Genomic DNA, 23,095 nt, shown 5'->3' with positions numbered 1-23,095 from the left:
GAATAAAAATTGTTCCGTGTAACGCCCCAAAGTTGTCATATAATCACTAGAGACGCTGTACCGAATGGCTCCGAAATTTTGAACCACCTGGGGTTACTTAAGGTGCACCCAAGTCTAACTACACAGGTCTCGCACTCTTTCTCGTCCATTAAAAATGTGGCCGCCGTGAACTGCCGGGATTCGATCCTGCGACTTGCGGGTCAACAGTTCAGCACCATAAGCACCAGACCACCGGCGCTGGAGTGCACGTGCAAGAATCGAGCTGCATCCATGCTTGCAAATAAAATACCACGCATAGCGCAAGGAATGCATGCCTTTCCTATAAGATAACAATGTCGTAGGGATGAAAAAAATCAAGGAATTGATTGAGGCATTGACAAATTTTACAGAACACTAAGAATAATTGAGAAAATGTAAAAGAGACTAACTTCTCCTCGCACTGTATGATTCGACATGCTTTGCCGCTTTATATTGTCCACATTATATGTGAATAAATTAATGGGCTACTGTCACGATCTACGGACAGCACATATTCATGTGTACAAGCAATTGAGAAAAAAAGCTTGAATTTATTACAAAAAACCCTTGCTCGGTCAAAAGCCGTTCGAGTGCAAGTTGTTTTCACAAGATTATCGAAGACGAGACGTGCTTCGTCGAAAAAGAAAACAATGCACTACCTTCTGCAACAATGCGGGAGCACGGGAAGTGGTTCTTTAGGTGAAGAAATAAAGGTCAGAGAATGGCGCGGTCAGTGCACACAGCGCCTTTGCGAAGCGAAGGGGAGAAGGGTACGAGAGGGGGGAGAGACACGCCTCTCGCCCCCGCACTCACTCACACACACACACACACACACACACACACACACACACACACACACACACACACACACACACACACACACACATAGATAGATAGATAGATAGATCTATCTATCTATCTATCTATCTATACATATATATATATATATATATATATATATATATATATATATATATATATATATATATATATATATATATATATATATATATATATATATATATATATATATATATATATGTGTGTGTGTTGTGGGACACTGCGACCCACTTCGTAAAATTTGTATTTGCTATCTACTCTGTTTGACATCCCATCGGGGGGGGGGGGGGTGTATGAGGTGATCAGCAGGGGGCACTGCAACCCCCGTCGAGTAAAAAAACTTACGTCGAGTTACAGTGCCACCTCTCTATTTCTCTATGTACCTATAGGGATTTACATTGCCCCCTAAGTGACCAAGGGCCGCCCCCGCCCCCCTTCCCCCGTGGTGGGCACGCCTATGCATAGGCACCATCAATCATTGCAATAAAATTTTGTGTGTAAATGTGTGCGTCAACAATAGTACATTTCGAATTCAAGAACATGAGTGTTTTAGGTGATTATTACCGCTGTTGTTCATTTGTTAAAAATGCATTGTACCTGCAAGCGTTTCAAACTTCGCGCGCGCGCGCTAAAGTCTTACGTCAACTTTGTTTTTTTGTAAAGATAAAATTATTTTGCTTCCTTCGTTTTTAAGTCATACATATTTCCGTTCACTTTTCATACTTAAACGCATTACTAAAGCATTTTATTGCGCCATTGTACGTCTGCGGAGCTGTAACCGGAGCTGTAATACATGTTTGGGCGTGCTGGTCGGGCCTGCAGCTTGTCGGTTCTGCATCGTTTTTTCTCGTTTTTTTGAGGTGTGCTTGCGCGCTGCGTTCGTGTTTTGTGTTCTACCGGTGCTGCCTATTACGAAGATGAACTCTACTCAAGCGAGGACGTGTGGCGTCGCATTTTGGAACACTCCCCAGGTACGTACCACATTCCTGCTGTCGGCGCTTTGTCAACACCGAGAGCGTGATAACGACGCCACGCTACGTTTTTTCGTTACATGTGGGCGATAAGTGAAGTTCTTTAACGTAGCGAACCTGTTTGTGTGTGTCGTTTCATCAGGATGAAGGCGTTTTGGGGGGAAGTCAAGCGTGGGCGAGCTTTTTCTTTCGATTCAAGCATGCTTCGGTGTGTGAAGCACATGGCGCGTGCCTGCGCAGTGGGAATTTGGCGGCAGGTTTGTGCGAGTTGTGACGGCGCTCGCCTCTGTCGGCAGTGGTGTTGGCAGGGAGCCCTGCTCGCGATGGACCAATATTTTGGTTAAATAATTGTTGGGCGAAGACGGCGTTTGTTAGCTGTAAGCGTTGATTACGCCTAGGGCACGTATGTTTGGATCTCTTAACTTGAGGATTTTTTTTTTTTTGCATGCCTGTTCATATTGTGTGCTACAGGAGTCAACGGGTTCATATGTTGTACGTCCAAAGCAGTTTGAAAAGTTTCATATGTTGTACGCCCTTTTTTTAAACTGCTATCAGAAATTGCTGCGGGTAGCCGTACGTATGCCGGTGTATGCATGCACGCCGGCACGCATCTTTGAACTACCGTGTTATTCGAGTTCGCGTGCAGCATGCTGCCTCGTCTTAAGTACGGCTCGCAAGGCTTGCACGTATGTGCGCTTAGGTGTTTATGCAGCCCGTTTAGTCAAATCGGAGCTTACGTTATACATTCGCAACATAGGTTGTCTGATGCGTTCGAAACCCATGAATTTCGAGCCGTTCGTTAAACTTGAACTGTATTTCCGAACAAAATTTTCATGGCTTATTGGGCACGAATAACTGTAGCTTAACTGTGCGAGCCCTAATTCGATCAGTAGTTCATGCGGTAGAGCACATTTTATTTTATTCAGCTTGTTTTCGACATGCTTAGATTTCATTATTTTGTGGTGGTTTATTAAATATTGTATGTGCCTCGCCCAAACTTTGTGTTCAAACTTTGTTAAGCAATTTTACTGATTGATATGTGGGGTTTAACGTCCCAAAACCACCATATGATTATGAGAGACGCCGTAGTGGAGGGCTCCGGAAATTTCGACCACCTGGGGTTCTTTAACGTGCACCCAAATCTGAGCACACGGGCCTACAACATCTCCGCCTCCATCGGAAATGCAGCCGCCGCAGCCGGGATTCGAACCCGCGACCTGCGGGTTAGCAGCCGAGTACCTTAGTCACTAGACCACCGCGGCGGGGCTAAGCAATTTTACTTGTACGAACAGTAAGAACAGTTTAGACCATCACCTCCAATGGCATTTAATAACAAATTACAAGCTTATGCTGATCTGGTCAGAAACACACATGAAAACATTGAAAAAACCACACACTGGCCACGAAAAAAAGCACAGTCTTTGTCACTTGTGAATAGGGCTTTTGTGTGTGTGGGGGGGGGGGCAAAACGTCATGCTTTCAATTAGGGTCAGCATGTTGTTTTGTCTTCACATCAGATGACAAGCTTCAGTAAATTCTATAGGCATGTGCTACACTTATAGAAGGGATCTGTGGTGTTTGGAGAAACGAATATATCATTTAACGCTCAAAACTTGCAATAATGTTATACATCATAGTATGCATACATAAGGCATGCACGTGTTGCTGTGAAAATGGAAAATTGGACAGTATGTTCATCTGACAATCGTGAATATAGACTGCATGTTTCCAAGCTGTTGGCATTGACGCAATTACACAACTTCAGAAATCAGTCTCGTCAAACGTTTATTGTGTATTGCTAAATCGTGACCCATGCCTTCCAGTATTCTTGTTACGAGAGATCGTTGCAGAAGCTTGCATGCTTTATTGGGATGGTATTTAGCTCAAGATGGGTGCGTTGTATTAGCATTTCCACATTCTTTCCCATTATTTATTAGACAGCCTGTAATGAGGGGTATGTTAGGGATGAGTGAGGGGCACTGCCTTTTTAGCCACCTGGAATCATTGAATTAACAGCCATAATTTAGCAGTTGACAGTAGTAATTTAGTGAAACCGATTTTATATGTTATCGGCATAATCGTCCTAATGTAGGCAGCCGAAAGAAAGTTACATTAGTTGTGTTCAAACTAAAATTCGTAATATAACTTTATGTGTTACCTCCAATGGATACTTGATCAAAGCGCATACGGTCATGAACGCGCTGCCCTATTAATGAATTGGCATCTATACGCACTATGCCAGAGCGCTATTCAAGTATGTTTTGAGACACATCTGTCATGTGAAAAATGCATATTCTTTCGTAAGGTTGCAGCTATGTTCGCCAGAAACATTGAGGATGTTTTTGTTGTAGCATGTCTAGTTTTCGTACATCCTACTCTTTTAAAACACAACGTTCCAGATCATTCTAAATTGAGTTTCAAATTCTGCTTCGCTAACAGACACATCAGTAAATTGTTTTTTGTTTCTCTCGCAGTCTATACATGCTCGTCGTAGGAAGAGAGTGTGGGAGACTTCTGGACTAGCCCATCATCAAGGCTGGCTCGTGGAAAATTTGACTGCTGGTGCACATCAGTGGCGCATGGCTTCTGTTTCTTCTGAAAAGCGAGCTGCAGAAAGCCACCTGGTAGCTGTATTTAAGGAGCACAAAGGTTCAGGGTGTTCAATGTTAACCCTTTTGTTTTTCCTTAAAAGAGAAGTCAGCACTGTAAGTTATGTATGTAAAGCCACCTCTGCTGATAGCTATGTATCCAGGAGGATGTAATGTGAGACAATAATTATCGCTGTCAGCGGTGCCATTAAGTTTTATTAATCAACTTAATAGTGACCACAGCAGGAGATCATGTATGTGTTAAATATTTGAGCCAGTCACATTTCTACATATTATCACTTGTAAGAATTCTAGCATGCCTGTGCTCAGATATCCTGCTAGAAATTTAGTTACGGCTTGCATTATTATGTGTACAGGACAGTGAGCACTAGCACAGACTCTGATTTCATGCATTTAATCTGACCGTCGGTGGAAGGCATGGGCAAACATTAAAATGGTTACTCTTGCTCTTCGCTGGCGATAGCAAGAACCGACTGCTCGTTCCGCTATGGAGTGATATTTTGCTGAACCTCACTGCCTTGCATGCGTAATCATGAAAAGCAAAATTAAACTTTCAAACGGGATATCTAGGAGCATAAAAATAATCAAAAAAGTTTTCCAAGTGGGACTGTGTAGAAACACGACTGCCTCCAACTTTTTAATGCAAACATACCTGCTTATTTGCGTTACTAAAATTTCAATATTTTTGGTTGATAGGCCAGATGACAGCATTATTTTATTACTTTGTGTCCCCCTGGACACAATCTGCCAAGGTGTTTTTCTGTTCTTAAGGCTAAAATTCAATGTAACTAGGCAGTGCATTTAAGAATGTGTCAGTGCTGCTTACTGAGCTCTTTATTGGATATTTTGTTTTTTCCAAGATCTACTGAGTGTGTTGCTCGCCAGACTTGCATGTGATGTTAATTGATGCCTTATGTGCAATCGGCCATTTAAAAACACTTTTTGTGTTGTGATAAAAAGTAGCACATTAATGATTTTATCTTCAGTGTAACCTTCACTGAATATTCTATTTTAATATATTTTTGTCACTGTAGTTATTTCATTGCCTTTGGGAAGTTCAATTCATAAGTACAATCAAGTGTTTTCCCACCGTCATACTTCATCGTACCTAACTTTGCCAATACCAAACCATGTCGGATATATTACAGTGATACATACTCATGTTTAACATTGTTAATGATAACTGATAGAAGGCATACTAGAATATTGTAACGTGAGTCCTTGGATCGGGGGGTTGAATGGTGAATTTTTTCAACTACATAGTAATATCTGCTTGCTTTATTTCATGTCAAGTGTGATGAGAATAATATTTACCGAGGTTAACGTGTTAAAACCACGATATAATTATCAGGGACACTGGAGTAGAGGGTTTCAGATATTTTGACCACCTGGGGTTCTTTAAATGCATCCATGTCTAAGCAGACAGGTGTCATGCATTTCCTCCTTAATCGAAATTGCAGCCACCACAGCCATGGTTTGATTTTGTGGCCTTCAGTTTAGCAGTCAAGGGTTACTTGAAGCGTATATTAGTTGTGGGCTGTGGTCTTGCTTCCATGTGTCATCTTAAGTACAGCAGTTTGGTGCCAACCAGGCATCTCTACTAGTGCACTGGTGTTGTGTTTTGCATTCATAATTTACTGCAATATTTAACTATTTTATCAAGATGCATTTCTGAGCAGCTCTGCGAATTGTGTGCTGGTGCTTATTACATTCCTTATCTTTTGCAAGAAGTAATGATTGTTGCATGTATTCTGAGTTAGATATGAACTTACGAATTTTCCTTCTTTTATACTCTGTAAGAGTGTAAAGCCCAACAAGTCACTCTAATATACTTTGCACATTGTACATCAGATGGCTAAATTGTGTGTGCAGAGCTTATATAAACAGCCCATAGTGTTTCGAATGCCTTGAAAACTGCCTTAGGATCAGAAAAAACTGTTGTGAAGAGTGGGATAGTCTGGGTGAACAGTGGAAGTTCCTCAGATAGGCTGGCTGATGTTTCGATAGGAGGACTTATGTTCGTCAAAAGTGCCTTTTCTTCTCATCCTTGGCATGTTAGCTTTAAGGGGGTTAGTAGGGACGTCATCTCCTGGTGGTGGTGCGTGTCTTTGTTGGCAATTGCCCCCGGAAAAGAAAAAAAAAAACTAGAAAGCAAACAAGTGCAGCCCTCACTTAATTTCAAGTTGACTGGTAGCAATTGACAATGTTCTCGGAGGGTAGAGAAAAAAATGGAAGCAAAAAAGAGGAAACACGCAAAGTAGGAGCGGTGTGCTGCCGCTACAGACGCGAAAAAAGCAAAGAGCTTGAAAGTTCGAAGCCAGCAGACAGTCCCCGCGTTTGGCCATCACAAAGGGTTGCCAACGATAAAGGCCTATGCTGTTTTCGAACATCTATGAATGGGACTCGTAAGAAAGCGGTTACGAAAAGGCGCGAGAGAGAAGCAGGCGGCTACCTTTAAATGCTAAGATTTCAAAGGTAAGCGACACCAGATGTGTTCGGAAGAGAATGTGTTTAATAGGGAAAGTCATTGGTTAAAATATGCTTTCACTATCTCCGTAGGTGGCCCGCTCATTAGAATTGCCTCAAGAATTTGGCGGCATGTTGGCAGAGAAAGAGAGAAATTCAGAATGCAAAGGAAATAAGCATTAACGAGAGAAACGCAGAAAGAAAGGAAAAAATTTAAAAAGGCGGGTTGGAGGTAGATGACACGCTAGCGTTAACAGACGAGGAAAGGAAAAAAGCCGCAGAGAAATTTGTGGCTTGGCAATGACTTAATGGTGCACGGTACTAGTTTTTTTTGAAGCGACAAAAGAAGAAAGAAAGCTGTAGTTGAAAAGTTCTGGCAAATAAAAACTTCGTAGTTGTGTGTATATAGACACATGTATATCTATATTTATAATTTAAAAAATTTTTGAGAGAACATCAATAGTACAACTTGTAATCTAGGAGCAATTCCATGTAATACCGGTTATGTCTATTTGAAGGTTGAACCTTTCTAATTTCTAAATGCTGTCGTAATTATGCTATGGCTTTCAGCGATTCCGAATGGCGACGTGCTACATTGATTCGTGATCGGTGTAGGGGCTTACATTTGTGTATCAATTATCATTCCATGTATTTCCTCTCTCATGGTGAGCAGAAATTTGTAGAACATAAAGCTTTGCTTGGTCGAAATTGTGGCCCTGTTGGTTGAAGTGACTGGCTACTGCTTTTGGTAAATTGTGTTTTGTGTCTGCACAGTGGCCGTTCAGTCTTACGTGAATTGGCTGCCCAGTTTTGCCTATATATTGTCTGCAGGTGGCGCACTTAAGACAGTATATTAGGTTGTTCGAAGTGCAGATGAAGATCGATGGGACCTTGTGAATGTAGTCAAATTCTGTGCTTTTTAAGTTGTTAGCCAGCTATATATTTTTACTGGTGGAGCATCTGGGCCGGCCACAGGGACCAGACGTCCTAGTGTTTGCTTTAAGTTTTGCGGGAATAGGAATGCGTGGCACGTGGCATTTGCAACGCTAACTTAAAGACATGCTTGTTCATGCAAACTTAGACTAGGACGTCTGATCCCTGTGGCCGGCCCTAGTGCTCACCCTGCAAATATATACAGCCAGCTACCAACATAAAAAGCACAGCATCTGACTACATTCACAAGGTCACATAGAGCTTCACCTGCACTTTTATACAACCTAATATACTTTTCTGAGTGTGCCAGTTGTAGAAAACAATATATAGGCGAAAGTGGGCCGCCAATTCACGTAAGACTGAACGGCCACCGTGCAGACACAAAGCACAATTAACCGAAAGTAGTAGCCGGTCACTTCTACCAACAGGACCACACTTTCTAAAAAGCAAAGCTTTATGTTCTACAAAATAATTGCCGGTCACCACGAGAGAATAAATACATGAAATCATAATTTATACACAAACTTATGTCCCTACACCCATCAGGAATCAATGTTGCACGTGGTAATTTGGAATCGCTGAAAGCCATTGCATAATTGCGGCCATATTTAGGGACTAAAAACGTTCAACCTTAAAATAGACACAACTGGTATTACATGGAATCACTCCTAACCTACATATTGTAATAATAATATTCACTCTAAATTTTTAAAACATTAATTATAGATATACATGTGTCTATATACACACAACTACGAAGTTTTTATTTTCCAAAACCTTTCAACCACAGCTTTCTTTCCTCTTTTGTCGCTTCAAAAGCACTCCTACTGTGCACCATTAAGTCATTGCCAAGCCACAAATTTCTCTGCGTCTCTTTTTCCTTTCCTCGTTTGTTAACGCTAGCGTGTCGCCTACCACCAATCCGCCTTTTTTTTTTCATTTTTTCTTTTCTTTTGTGTTTCTCTTGTAGTTGCTTATTCCCTTTGCATTCCGAACTTGCCTATTTCTCTGCCAACATGCCGCCAAATTCTTGAGGCAATTCTGTTGAGCGGGACACCTATGGGGATAGTGAAAGCATATTTTAACCAATGACCTTCCCCAATAAACACGTGGTCTTCCAAACACATCTGGTGTCGCTTACCTTTGAAATCTTGGCATTTAAAAGTAGCCACCTGCTTCTCTCTTGCGCCTTTTTGTAACCTCTTTTTTATGAGTCCCATTCATAGATGTTCGAGAACAGCATAGGCCAATATCTATCCTCAGCAACCCTTCGTGATGGCCAAACGCGGGGACTGTCTGCTGGCTTCGAACTTTCAAGCTCTTTGCTTTTTTCGTGTCTGTAGCGGCCACCCATTGGCAGCACACTGCTCCTACTTTGGGTGTTTCCTTTTTTTTCTTTTTTTTTTCTCCACCCTCTGAGAACATTCTGAATCACTACCACCCAACTTGAAATGAAGCAAGGACTGCACTCCTCTGCTTTATTGTTTTTTTTTTTCAGGCTACGATTGCGAACAGGGACACATGCCACCACCAGGAGATGACGTCTTTACTAACCCCCTTGAAACTAATATGCCAAGGATGAGAAGGCTAGGCACCTTTGACGAAGATAGGTTCTCCTATCGAAACTTTGGTCAGCCTATCTGAGGCATTTCCACCTGTCGGCTCTCATTTTGATTTTGTTATGAAGAGTGTGTTTTTGAGAAATGGATGCTGTCTCTATTACCTAGAAAGATGCTGAAAAATAAAACTTGCAATTTTAATATGTGGTGAAGCTTCATGGGGTGCGGGCTGATCTGTTAATCATTTTTCTTCAGCCACTCACCTTACCTGTTCGAATATTGGCGGTAAAATGCTCTAACTGTAGTATGTATGAAATATCATAATAACTGTGTTTGCTTTCAGTTGAGAGAAAACCTGTGTTGTGGTACATGTACTTGACATTTATCTTACGCCAATATATGTCTACTTTTAGGAAGTGGGAAAAGATATTTATCAATAAGTGGAAACGATGTCTGCCAAAGCAGCTCTGTTATTTTTGTATAATCAGAAAGTTTGAAATGAACTAGGTGAGGCTGAACTCGCATGGTTTCGCGATACCAAGTGTAACTGCAAATTAAGTTGCTGAAATATGTATATGTCTGCATCCTGCATGGGAAGTGTGCACTGTTACGGGTAATAATGTTTTTTTAATATAATGTGTTCGTGTGTCTACACAAACGTATGCATACCAAGCACCTTTGCTGTATCGACTCACTGAGCCACCAATTGATATACCCCAGATGTTTATGCTATTTAACACTAAATATTTGTATTTAATTGTATAACTATAGAAGGCAGTCTAAATTTCTATAGTCGGCTTTACAAAGAAGGCTTTGAGGAATATCGTTGCATTTCAGTAAGCTTGCTTATACACACACACACACACACACACATTTTTTCATCCACTTTTCTTTATTCTTTTTTCTTATTTACATTCTATAGGTTCTAATAACTTCCCCTGTACATTCCTTGGCATTACTGTCTGTTAGATCTCATTAATCTATATATATATATATATATATATATATAATGAGATCAAACAGACAATATTGCCAAGGAAAGTATAGGGGAAGTTATTAGACCGAATTGTAATGTAAATGTGAAGAAATGTGGGTGAAAAGATAACTTGCCATGGACAGGAACCGAACCTGCGACCTTTGAATAACGCGTTACTGGAAGGTCGCACACCCTTTCAACACCCTCTTAAAGGGTGTTAGCTGAACACCCTACACGAAGGGTGTTCAGCAAAATGTTAGGGTGTTCAACACCCTTCTAAGTAGGGTGTATCTGAAAACACCCATAGGGTGTTCCTCTGGCGACAAGCCAGTTTACACCCTTAAGGGTGTAAAAAAATTTACTGTGTAAGTACAGTTTCATCTAGCTCTTCTCCTCCATCGAAGTGCGGGTCGTAGAAAGCGATCCCGACATGCTTCATCTTCGATGAAGGCGAAAATGTTTGAGGCCCGTGTACTCGGATTTCGGCACAAGCGAAAGATCCCCAGCTCGTCGAAATTTACGGAGCCCTTCACTATACGGTGTCTCTAATAATCATAGAGTGGTTTTCGGACGTCAAACCCGAGATATAATTTTTATTATCCATTGTAATGTGGCAGCCGTAGGCAGGATTTGTGCATAACCTTGAAAAGAAGACACTGAAAGAATCTAGAAGATTTAGAAACATTGCAGCGAGGTTTTGCCGAGGGGTGATTTATGTGTTTGCGGCTTATAAACCAGATCACAGCAAAAGCAAGACTAACAGCGCGTGGCAGTATATTTGCGCAAATGGTTGCAGGACACCGCCGCTTTTCACGCTGTTGCCTTATACGCTTTAAGGCAAAAGGTTGTTAAAAGGGTGCGTGTTACACCTCCTACAATTTTTTTTTCGGCCTTTCATTCGAGTCACTTATGCTGTGTTATTGTCCCCGTTCAAAGAAGCTGATTTTAAGTTATTCATGCCCCCATTTTTTAGTCGTAAAGCCAGGAATCGTGGTTAGTCTTTTGAATTCAACTGTTGCAAACTCAAGCTACCAGAAAATGTCCTTTGTTTTTTTTTTGAAAACAAATAACTAGATTGCTATATGCTGCATTCACCGCTTATGTTCTGGTGTAAGAGGACTCGCCGACAAAAGGCTGTTTCACATGCCGCGATTGCAGCGAAAAAAAAAAATTGTTCCGTTCGCTCCAATCGCTCTGTTCGCAACCGTCGATAATGGCGGTTTCGTTTCACATGCACCGCGAACGGTCCGCGATTTTCGCTCTGCGACTGGAGCGGCGAGTTCTTGCCACCGCTCATTGTGATAGACACGAATGTAATGTAATAATATGTGCATTATATGGTATCATGAAGTTACCGTGAACGGTGACGAAGAGCCCACTTGTTTTGTCACTTAGGAACACTTTCCAGTCTGAATTCATTTTAAAATGCACAGCACAGGCCATTACCAAAACAAACACGTCGACTATATTTCGACGGCTTGGCCGTACCAGCCCTATTTCGACGGGTCCCGACCAAACATCGCTCCCGCCGCTGCAATCAGAGCGAAAATTTCCAACATGTTGGAAGCTCGCCGTGGACCGCTGCGGTGGGAGTGAACTGCCCTTTTCTTTTTCGCTGCGAGCGAATTGGCAGCCGGAAAATCGCTACTTTTCGTGCCATGTGAAACGGCCTTACGAAAGATGCTCCAATGATGCTGCAAGAAAGCTGCAGCGGTTTGAAAGCTACAAGAAACGTTATGTACCATTTGTACATAACGTTTCTTGCAGGATAAAAAAGTGCTGGAAAAGATGTAAACATAATGTTCTTCTCATCGACACCGAGAATTGCAGCAGTTGTGTTCAAAGATTGACATGAAAAGTGAAATAAAGGTAGGCCCCGCAAAGACGGGATGCGGTGTCAGTCATGCCAATCGTTTTACTATAATTGTCGAGCGATCGTGGTTTACTGCATTCTATCGTCTTGCAGCAGGGTGTATATCGGGCAGTCTGGACGTTTCCTGATTGTGCGCTTGCGAGAGCACTGCAAGACGCTGAGGTCCGCACCAAGTTTGCGCTTGTCTGCGCAGTGCGCAAAGTGTGGTTGCGTGCCAAAATTACCACACACCTCTGTTTTGTACGCCCATCATGGCCCCGCCACGGTGGTCTAGTGGCTAAGGTACTCGGCTGCTGACCCGCAGGTCGCGGGATCAAATCCCGGCTGTGGCGGCTGCATTTCCGATGGAAGCGGAAATGTTGTAGGCCCGTGTGCTCAGATTTGGGTGCACGTTAGAGAACCCCAGGTGGTCAAAATCTCCGGAGCCCTCCACTACGGCGTCTCTCATAATCATATGGTGGTTTTGGGACGTTAAACCCTACAAATCAATCAATCAACGCCCATCATGACGCGAAGACAAGGAAGATAGCTGAAGCGTGTTTTTTTTATAAAGAAGAATACTGATATTTGTTTCAGTTCACTGTCGATATCACTTTCAGATTGTGAGAGTTCGTTTCTTGGCTGCACTTAATGACTAGACCTAACGTTGTTCCAGCCCCCTGTACCTCTCTTTCCTCTTTCCCCATCGTCTTGTGTATATTTCTCATACACGATTAAACCCGAATATCAGACGCCGCTTGCTTGCGTACCTTGTTACTTAGTCCCGTTAGTTCGCGCGGCGAAGTTGCCATGATGAATCTACACCAACTAGAATGCTTATCAACTCTTCCGGAAAGTACATCGGCTTGAAGAAACACACATAGTTCAGTTGCGCTAAGAGCAACATGGCGTTGCGCTGTGAAGTAAAACTGAACAGTGGCTGCACATTCAGCAGACTTCAAAGATGCCATTACCACGCAGAGTTCACCTACAGTGCCCAAGAAAATGGCATCTTGCCGTATACTATGTGATTATATGAAGTTTCTTCAATCAGGTCAACACTGTGCTTGCAGTAACCACGCTACGCGGCATACAGCAAAAATAGCGATTGGAAAAGATATTTATAGGGACCATGAAATGATTCTGACGATCTTCTGCAGACATGTGTGGCTGGTTGACCAAGTCTTAAGGGTAATTCACTGACTCATTAAAGCTCTTTGTTGGAGTTTTGTAATTTATTACGGCGCTTTAAAACTGGAATCGCTGTAAATCACTGCGGCTCAACGAAACGCATTTTCAACCGTCCATTCAAAGTATGACATCATCTGGTAGCGCGACGTCACCCAGGCTGCTGATCCGATTGGTTGTGGAATGAGCGAAAGTAAGATCGGCCGGTATACGGTGGCCGCAACGGTCGGAGCAGATATCAGCCCCTCCGCAATCTTCGTCTCTGTTGCCAGACAGCGTGCGTGCTGCCCGGCGCACTGACTGACTCTGAAGTTAATATATGCTGATATAGTGAACCAGAACCGACATCATCAGAATCATCATCATCAAAATTAGAACCAACAGATGATGGTTCCAGTTCACTATATACGCTACCTAAAGGTAGCGTATAGAAGAACTCTGCCTCCGAGATTTGCGCGCTATACCTGTCGGCGTGCATTCTCAGAGATCTAGACTGGGCGAAACTTAAACCGTCGAGTGTGCTTATAAGAGCTCTGCGATCGCCAGCGTGTTTAATGACTGTAGGACAAATGGCAGGTGTAAGAATGAGGGTATCATATAATTGCCCGTATAGCTGCCTTGGTACACGGCGAGTCACTAAATATGCGGTGAAAATGGATCGCCTGAATGCCGAGAAAGCTTCCAAAAACCAATTGAAGTTCATAAGTGTTTCATACGTTTACCGTGTCATAAATCGCACAACAGTGGCAATATGCATGTACAACCAATACCTTGGAATTGTAGCTGATCGCCGAGTTCCTCCTTGTTTTTGTGCTTCGCTTCCTGTTTATCTAAATCTACTCTCACGTGCCTCTAACTATTCCATTGCTTCAAAATGCGACCGTGATTCTTTCCCTTGCTTGTCCCACGGTTACGGGGTAACACTATAGGGCACGAACAAGTGCAACAATACTAGCTGAAGAAAATGACGTTTATTAGTGACAAAATCACCAGGAATATCCTTTGTAGCATAACTGCTGTGAAACCGCATGGGAGCAGCAGCAAAAGATTAAAAACACGATATGACAATCAAGGTTTCTTGCTTGACGAGTTTCGGCAAAATAAAATAGTTTCAAAACGGATAAAATTAGCTCTTCTGTTTCGGCAGTGCTGGAACATGTGGGAAGCCTTCCACAGCAGATTTATGAACTTCCCTCGTGAGACCGAGCTGCCACCTGCAAACAGGAAACAGTTATTGCACATTACTCAAATTCTACGTGCACATACAGAGTGTTTTTTATGATGTAGCCACCAAGTTCAATGTCCTCCCAGCTCTTCTTCCCCGTCTTGTGTCCGCTGTTGTAATTATTAGGGCGTGGTTTCCTTACAACATCGGAACCATCGACGCGCAAAGGGAGACGAACGTCCTTGGTCACGTCTCTAGGGTGTGCGATGATCACCGTAACCTTTTTCGAGAAGGGCCACTCGACGTAGTCATCCCAATCTCCAGACTTGAGGTACATACTGAAGCTCACGCTCACCCCATCATTGCCTTCACCTGATAACAAAAAGTTTGCATCCAAACAAAAGGTATAACCACTTAGGATGTGAGGCTCGCTAACTGCCTTGTGCTCTTTCTTAGCCTGAGTCAGTAAGTTGCGTGCAGCGTACACACTGTTGAACTCGCAAGTAGTGATGAACGCGCCGGGCTTCGATGCGGAACGGTAAGGCCCGGGAGCAGGCGATTTCGAAGAGTCAAGTGAAGCAGTTTCTCGATGGAATGCGCTCGCATTTTCTTGTGCCATGGACAGTGAATGACCAAGGCTGGCGACTCTTTCAATTAATACGTTGGCAGTGTTCACAAGATCATCGGGGTCATTGTCATCGAGCTCACCCAACGCCTGCTCTCGCAAACTCTCGAGGTCTTTTTTCATGACTCGGATTTCTTCGACGGCCCTCTGCACTGGCAAGTCATACACCGAAACGCGCCAAGCGTTTCCGTCGATGCATTGTTTATAGTGATCCAGCGCCACATCACGCACGACGGGTCGGTTGCACTTGGCACACTTCACGTCCATGCTGCGGCAGTGACGCATGTGGTCCCTCAGCTCGGACAGCTGGCCGTCGAAGGCAGCACACTGCCTACCAGCAAGAATGCACACAACGCGTCGCTGCTCGAGGTGGGACAGTTCGAAGCGCAGCCGAACAAGTTGGCGTTCCGAGAAAACTCTTTCATCGAAAGGGCATTTAGCTTTGCCGCACACTTCTTCAAGGCACAGTTCGCAGAAAACGTCACCGCAAGGCAATACCATCGTTGTGGAAGGCAAGCGGCCGCAGATGCCGCAGACGCGGCTCGCTGGCATCGGCTCCGTGAAGGCAATACGTCTCTGCTCGAGAAAATCGTTGAAGCCTGTGAGCGTGTACTCCCAAACCGCGGCAGGGTTCTGCGCCATCGTTCAGCGCCGAGTTAGCAAGTGAGCTCCGGAATTCAGAGGCGTTGCTTGAACTGATTACACGACATGCTCAGCGAAACCACGCGAAACGCTGTAACGCCTGCAACACCAAGATTACTATATACTAGTGAATCCGGCGCCGCCAAGCGATTGCAGTGGTCACGAGACATGGTTGGTGGATTGCCGTATAAGACGCGAAAAACTGGAGCCGTAGGGGAGATAATGAAAGAGGGCAGATTTTGTGGAAAGTAGATGCTGATGAAAAACGGAGATAAGGGAAGGAAAATTTCTCGCTGAGCACGGAGATTCCCTCAACCAGAAAGGAGGCACGGTGGCCCTCGCACGGGTACTTCAAGAAACGCACTTGTCACGATGACGACGATGCAAGGCGCCGTAGTGAGAAAGGGAATAAAGACAACGATGATAGCGTGTCTGAAAACTTCCCGTGACAATGCCGCAACAGCAGACGGTGTCCACCGGGTGGCTGCTTTTGGAAGCAAACTTTGCATGCTTGTTATTGTTGAACTACTTGGACGCCATCATCACCGCGATACGCTATAGGCGAGATCAGCAGCGGTGACATCAACTTCGAAAGCACCTATACCTGCACTGGAAACGAAATATTAGAACGCCACCTGTTTTGTCATTCCGATTATATGGCGATGTTTTCCCGCTGCGACTGCGCGCTTGAGAACTGGAAAGCACAGGAATACGCAGCCTGTATGTGAAAGGCGTTCTGTATTGTACGCCAGTATTCGGTGGCGCAGTTATGGTCGTACGCACTTTAGCCTAGTTGCAGCCTTCGCACATTGCAAAGGGTGATAAAATGCGGGGAGCATGAATAATGAAACTTATAGAAAACGTAAACAGCCATGCGGCTACAACACGCACGTGCAACCAACGTTTTCGTGAGGAATATTTCTACCGCATCACGCGGCTTCGATGTTCGGTAGTTACCAGGAGGCGTTGACAGAGACTCTTGGCGTGCCCCAAGAAGGTTAAAAAAATTGCCCGCAGCTTCCCTCGGGGGAACACTGAGGAGGATGCGGAGCATATAATTGGTTAACGGGGTGTTAAAGTGCGACTTACTTGGGTCGATGGCTAAATTGGTTTACGTGGTTTTGAAATGGGGTGTTAAATTGCGACTTACTTGGGTCGCTGGCTAAATTGGTTAACGTGGTTGTAGGAGGGGCGTTAAATGAGTGAACACGTACGACACGTATGCGAAAGGGCGGTGTTTATTTATTGCGACGAACTTTGAGCACGATGGCTTTTAGATGCCACTTTGGCCGGCGCTGGTCGAAGGGACGTCGATCATTGCGACCTCAGACGTCGACACGCCGTACAAACCAACCGACGAGCGGCAACATAGCGAGCGAGCACCGACCTTGAGTATATATACAGCGCGACGGCGCATGCATTGTCAGCTGTCGAATGTTCTAGAAGGGGGAGAAGCGCAACGGCGCATGCGCGCGCGTCAGCTGCCGATGTTTTCGAAGCGCGACGGCGCATGCGCGCGCGTCAGCTGCCGATGTTCTCGAAGCGTGACGGCGCATGCGCGCTACATTATACAGCTAGCGAATGTTCGTGAAGAGGAGAAGCGCACGCGGTGTGTAGAGGAGGAAGGGTGCACAGATGGTGGAAGAAGGAGGAGGAAGCTTGCGGACGGCGCCGCACTACAAGCCTCTAGTATTATATGCTCCGCATCTAAAAATTGCTGGAGTGGAAGCTCCCGCAGTGCTTTGCCAGCAGTAGTGAAGCACTTCAAAAATCTTTGAAACACGCTATTTTTCTGGTGGCGCCCATTTGGATATCAAATGGCTTTGATTTGTTAGTCTTAAGGCTACGTTAATTATTGATTAAAAGATAGTTGTTTTCGAAGAAATAATCAGCAGATACTAGTATCGGTGACTTAATCTTCAATAAAATTTGCCTTGAATTCGAGGCATCGTAAAGAATACTAGTATCACAAACACGCATTTGAACACTATCTGACACGAAAAGGTTGCCATATTAAACTCGTTCGGCGTGCGAGGAATACGCTCCTTCTCGATCGGTGAACGCAAGCAGCTCATGTAGTAAGATGGCTGCCACAGCCGCCATTTAACGGTTGGCACGGCTTCACTGGTGAGAAGAATTTCCACTCCAGCAATGAACGACAAGAAAACTTTTTTATCGCTCTAAAATGATCTGCAATGCTTTTATGCTGCTCGGGTGTTCTGTCAGTTTGGCTAGCAGATCAGTCGATGCAGCAAGCAGTTTTCATTATATCATTCAATACTGCTGATAAAAAATTGTCATTTTAAAGATCTCAGGGGATGCGGATGACTGTAGCAGTTTCCTCAGAGTTCATTTCGGGATCGCTGCTTCGGCCGACATCGTCAGTCGGTCAGCATGAAACGAACCACTTATTTAGTGCGTTGAGATATCTTTTTTTTTCTAGCCTTCAGTGCGCTCTATGATGTATATCTTAGTCGAAGTCAGATAATTATTGAAACAGTGATCTTGATCAAGCTGCGCGGCACGGCGGCACATGAACAATACAGTCAGACGTAGACGGCGCCGAATAATCGAAACCCTGCGGTTTTGAACGCACTTGTTTCTCTGAGTGCCGTCCTGGCACACAGTTTCACCAAGATAACGCAAATGGACTCGTCCAGCGCTTCGTGTGAACTTACTCTTGAGTGAAGATTTTGCGTTTTTTGTCATATATACGAGTGCAATGCCAGCGCTTATCTCGTCTGGCGAGTCGATTTCACCCGCGCGTTCCCATAATATATTTGCTAATCGTTTGCGCGACAATTTATTTCTCAATATATTATTCGCAGCAAATTCATGCGTAAGCGTTTCTTAGAGTGGAATACACACCTATCTGCGATAAAATGGTTTTCGAACATTGTGGCTTCAACGTTCCGTATTCAAAGGCTGCCTGTCACTGTGGCTCTCTTCACAGCCGCAGCCTACCTCATTTTATTTCTTCGTTCCATGGAAACTGATACACGCCGTTCGCCTTTCACGCTCGAGTTGGAGCAGCCAACGGCTGAACAACCAGCCATGGTTTATCGGGACGAAGATAAACGGGCGACCTCGCGCGCGTATCCCGAGTAATCGGAGGCTTGCGGTGAACCGGTTCGCCGTCATCTACTCTTCTCGAACCAGAAGCCTGTAGCAGGCGACGCATCCCACAATCCCTCGCTCTTCTTTGGTCTGCCCGTGCACACTGGCACGGAAGAGGGTATTCGGATTGGCGAGCACGGGTGCTTGCCAGATTGCCCCTCAGCCGTCGTCTTCAGAACGTAAATGCGTGTCTTAGCGGCCCAAAGATAGCAACACGATTTTTGATTGTTTCTTTTTGACAGGGGTAGGCAATGCGACTAAGAGAATGAGCGGGATTAGAAACTTGACCATCGGTGTAAAAAAGACCGATACTATGTTGGTCTCTCCGATGGTCATTGCTCGAAACAATATTTTTTTTTTCTTCCCGGGGAGCGAAACGTTAATCTGTACGCGTTATATTTATTACTACGCAAGGTTTTCAAACACAGGGTTCTTTTTAGACAAACACTCTTTTAAAAAGTCAGCATATTCATTAATTACTAACCATCTACTCGTCACAAACACCACTTACCTCGTAGTAAGTCACCGGAGTAAATTGCACGTTAGCGAAATCCACCCCTTCATTGCAGTGAACAGCACCGTTTCAAAGTGTTGGTTTTATATTGTGTTGTTTGTAACAGTCCTTGCAATTAGTAACCGTGCTAACACACTTAGGCTATAGTTACTCAAACGAGGGTTACACCTGTTTGGTTTATATCGCCCGTGTAAATGGTCATACCAAGTGGATTCTGTTACGAAAATAATATGTAAGATTAAACAGAAAAATCACAACATATCCACGAAGTGAATGATGATGAGTGAGGCGCAGCGTCCATCCGCCCGTCCGTCCGCCCATCTGTTGGTCCGTCCGTCTGCCTGTCCATGCATCCGTACGTCTGTTGCTTTATCTGTTTGTCTGATAGTTTCGGTTACGCCTGACGCAGGACAAGGTTACTCCAAGAGGAGCTTTGCCCCTTAAAATGAATCACTACAGCGTTGTCCCGTTGCCGTCATCGCTAGCTGCTTCATGTAAATAATAAAGACACATAAGAACAAATTACACGGATATATGAATGGACCCCAAACGAGCATACGCAATGTTTCAAGATTTTACGCGCACTCCACTTTCAGTTTTCATTTGTGTCTATGCTGACGTAGCCCTGGTGTGGTCTGCAAACCATTAATGTGCATGACTACATGCATGAGAAGAAATAATTTTCGCGAATGTTCTGCAGCTGTGGCGCACTCAAAATCGCTTTCCCAGCCAGGTTTCGGTCATTGACTTCCGCATACAAGCTTCGGATGATTTGTATCAGTTAAAGTGCGGTACCGTCGAACTCCTCTAAATAGACACAGAAGTAAAAGACACCAGTACGCATGTATCAACACAGCGGTTCATAAAAACATGCATACCTGGTCGCGCTGTTAATACAGAACACTTTATATACAAAAGACAATAACCTCGATCCGGTGCGTGTCTCTTAGCGGTTTTTGGGAACTGAAAGTTATGAAACTTTATAACTTAAAAACTATGCGTACACCGTACGTGTGCTGCGCGTGTTCGTTTTCCAAGTCTGCTGGCTTGGTTCTATTCCTTTATTCGGAGTTTTAACCGAACGATAAATGACGCGCGATGTCTTTGGAATTATATAAATGTTCGTTACAGGCAGGTGTTAATAGGCAGAGTGTCAAATATGCACGGACGCATCGTTTCCTGGGCATAATAATCGACAGAAGTCTTTCGTGCAGCCCACATTGTGCGTACTTAAAGAAGAGACTGCTATCTATTGTGCATATCATGAAATTATTGTGCGGTAAAGCATGGGGAACTTCTGTGGCCTCCATGCTACAGCTGTACAGGGCCCTATTTCTGGGTCTATTGCACTACAGCTTGCCGGTACTGACTAACACTTGCAAATCGAATACTCAATCATTGGAGATTTTGCAGGGTCAGGCACTGCGTATCTGCCTAGGACTGCCCCGATGCGCTCCTACTTATGCCACAATCATGCTTGCCAAAGACCATCCGGTCAGGGCATATATAGTTGTGGATTGCCTCAGAGCGCACATTCGACATGCTAGCCGTGTCCCCGACCACCACTTGGCCCTTCTACCTTCCGGAAGACCACGTGCTACGTTTTCAGACGTCATAGCCAAGCACCTAAACAGAATTCCATCAGGATATACGCCAGCTGCGAGAACGGCTTGTCCTTTGTGGTGCCTCGACCAGCCGCAAGTACGTCTAGAAATTCCGGGAATCAAAAAGAGAAGCAGTCACTCCAGAGTAGCATTGAAGCAAGCAACACTGCTATTATTACATGAGTTGTACTTACACCGAACGCAGATATACACTGATGGGTCCGTCTCATCCAGCAGCTCATCAGGTGGCGCTGTAATTCCGGCTGCAGAAATGACAATCAAGTTTAAGTTGTCGCATATGACTACATCTACGGCATCAGAGCTTGCTGCTATAAGGGCTGCTTTACAATATCTCGTTCAAGAACGTCCAGGAAAATGGGTCATATTCTGTGATTCGAAGGCAGCGCTTCAGAGTTTGCAGTCTGCCATGCGTAGGAGGAGTCATGACCAACTGGTACAAGAAATAAGACATTGCCATCATGAAGCTCTTGCACGAGGGCATCAATGGCTGCCTGGACATATCGGTATTACCGGAAATCAATTAGCCGATGATGCAGCCCGCTCAGCCCATGAAGAAACCCGTGTAGTCCCGATTCCTCTATCAAGGAATGATGCAGCAAGACAACTTTACCTGCTGGCTCGAGATCACACGCACGTTCTGGTCGTCTACCAGCTTCCAAAGGTGTCAATTTTATGAACTGGATCCTTCGCTCAAGCTAAAGCTACCATCACAACTTTCCCGCTCCGATGCGACACTGTTATGCCGCCTTTGGTTGGGTGTTGCATATACAAAGGTGTACTCCTTTCGCATTGGTATGGCAGACACTCCTACATGCGACTACTGCGGAGCTGAAGAGACCATCGAACACGTCCTGTGCAGTTGCGCTTGCTACGACACACAGCGATGCCAGCTCCGGATGGTTTTGAATCGACTTGACCCCAGACCACTTTGTGTGCAGAAGATACTAGGACCTTGGGCATCTGCCTCAGTTGCGCAGAAAGCAACAAAAGCACTGCTACTTTACCTCAAGTCAACAAACCTGAGCGACCGCCTGTAGACTGTGTGTGCTCCCCGAGTGTGCTCGTGATTGTGTGTACCTTCGCATCTTTCTGCAACCTCTTTTCTCCCCTTTATCCCTTCCCCAGTGCAGGGTACACACTAAACAAAAATGACCTGAAATAACCTCAAAAACTGGGTAAACCATTTGTCCTCTAGCGCACTACCTTTCCTGGTTTTTTTTTTTTTACTGCCTACTATCGAGGTAAAAATTTACTCTCGTGCTGACTGAGTTTTTGAACGTAGGGAGAGTAGTAATTATTTACCCCAGTGAGGTTTTGAGCGACTATAGGGAGAGTAAATTTTTACCGCTTTCGCAAGGTTTTCGAGGCGATTTCTGGGAGTTATTTTCTGTGGTAAAAAATAAAAACTGATAGGTGCATTCGCCCAGAGTCGACAAATTTATTGAATAGCAGAATTGATAGAATTTATTAAACGGCAGAATTGGTGACACATAGATTCACATACAGACATACAGCAACACACAACAAATGCAGAATAATACACCACTCGAACAGACTACACGCGTTCTCAACTACAGTTTGACAATCCGGTATATATAGGCACAACTTTTTGACCGAACGTGTAGTACCAGTAGGAGAGCTCTTTTTTTGCATCGATTAACTACAACGGTTGAAGGTGCAAGCATGAATTTAAGGTAGGCTGCAGGGCACTAAATGTCACACCGACCTTTTATTATAAATCTACCCGATCTCACCTTTTTGAGTATCCAATGATTACTTGGCACACCGGGCTCCTGGCCCTACGCGTGTTAGCACTGCTGATGCACAAGTCCATAATATATACCTAAGTACGCACAAACCATGGTAGCTCAATGATTTTCATTAAGCAACGGTGCACAAACACTGTAGCAGCACGTATTCATCGCAACGGGCGTAGAGGAGCGGTGCACGCCTTCACACAAGCTTCTTACCGACGGCGTACTAGGCCTTTCCGAT

The 23,095-nt window shown here is 44.3% G+C and overlaps 1 protein-coding gene and 1 long non-coding RNA gene across 2 annotated transcripts; one reads left to right on the top strand and one right to left on the bottom strand.

Moving 5' to 3' along the window:
- Positions 1-1,614: 1,614 nt before the first annotated feature.
- LOC142771682 (uncharacterized) lies at positions 1,615-5,651 on the top strand. The gene is made up of 2 exons (XR_012886060.1): positions 1,615-1,829; positions 4,304-5,651. It is a non-coding gene; the product is annotated as an uncharacterized LOC142771682 (long non-coding RNA).
- An 8,713-nt stretch (positions 5,652-14,364) lies between these two features.
- LOC119183195 (uncharacterized) lies at positions 14,365-15,954 on the bottom strand. Its single transcript, XM_075873476.1, has 2 exons — positions 14,679-15,954; positions 14,365-14,626 (listed from the first exon to the last, which is right to left on the bottom strand). The coding sequence occupies exons 1-2, from the start codon at positions 15,842-15,844 to the stop codon at positions 14,539-14,541; spliced, it is 1,254 nt and encodes a 417-aa protein (XP_075729591.1). The 5' UTR covers positions 15,845-15,954; the 3' UTR covers positions 14,365-14,538.
- Between the last annotated feature and the right edge of the window lie 7,141 nt (positions 15,955-23,095).

This window comes from Rhipicephalus microplus, chromosome 9, assembly GCF_043290135.1.
Source record: "Rhipicephalus microplus isolate Deutch F79 chromosome 9, USDA_Rmic, whole genome shotgun sequence".
Classification (NCBI taxonomy): Eukaryota; Metazoa; Arthropoda; class Arachnida; order Ixodida; family Ixodidae; genus Rhipicephalus; species Rhipicephalus microplus.
Note: the sequence above shows the minus strand (reverse complement) of the source record. Positions and strands in the feature narration are given on the sequence as shown.

Coding starts and splice junctions, on each gene's coding strand:
- LOC119183195 (XM_075873476.1), bottom strand. CDS start 15,844: ATGGCGCAGAACCCTGCCGCGGTTTGGGAGTACACGCTCACAGGCTTC. Junction 14,627..14,678: donor TACATCATAAAAAACACTCT/GTATGTGCACGT, acceptor TCCTGTTTGCAG/GTGGCAGCTCGGTCTCACGA.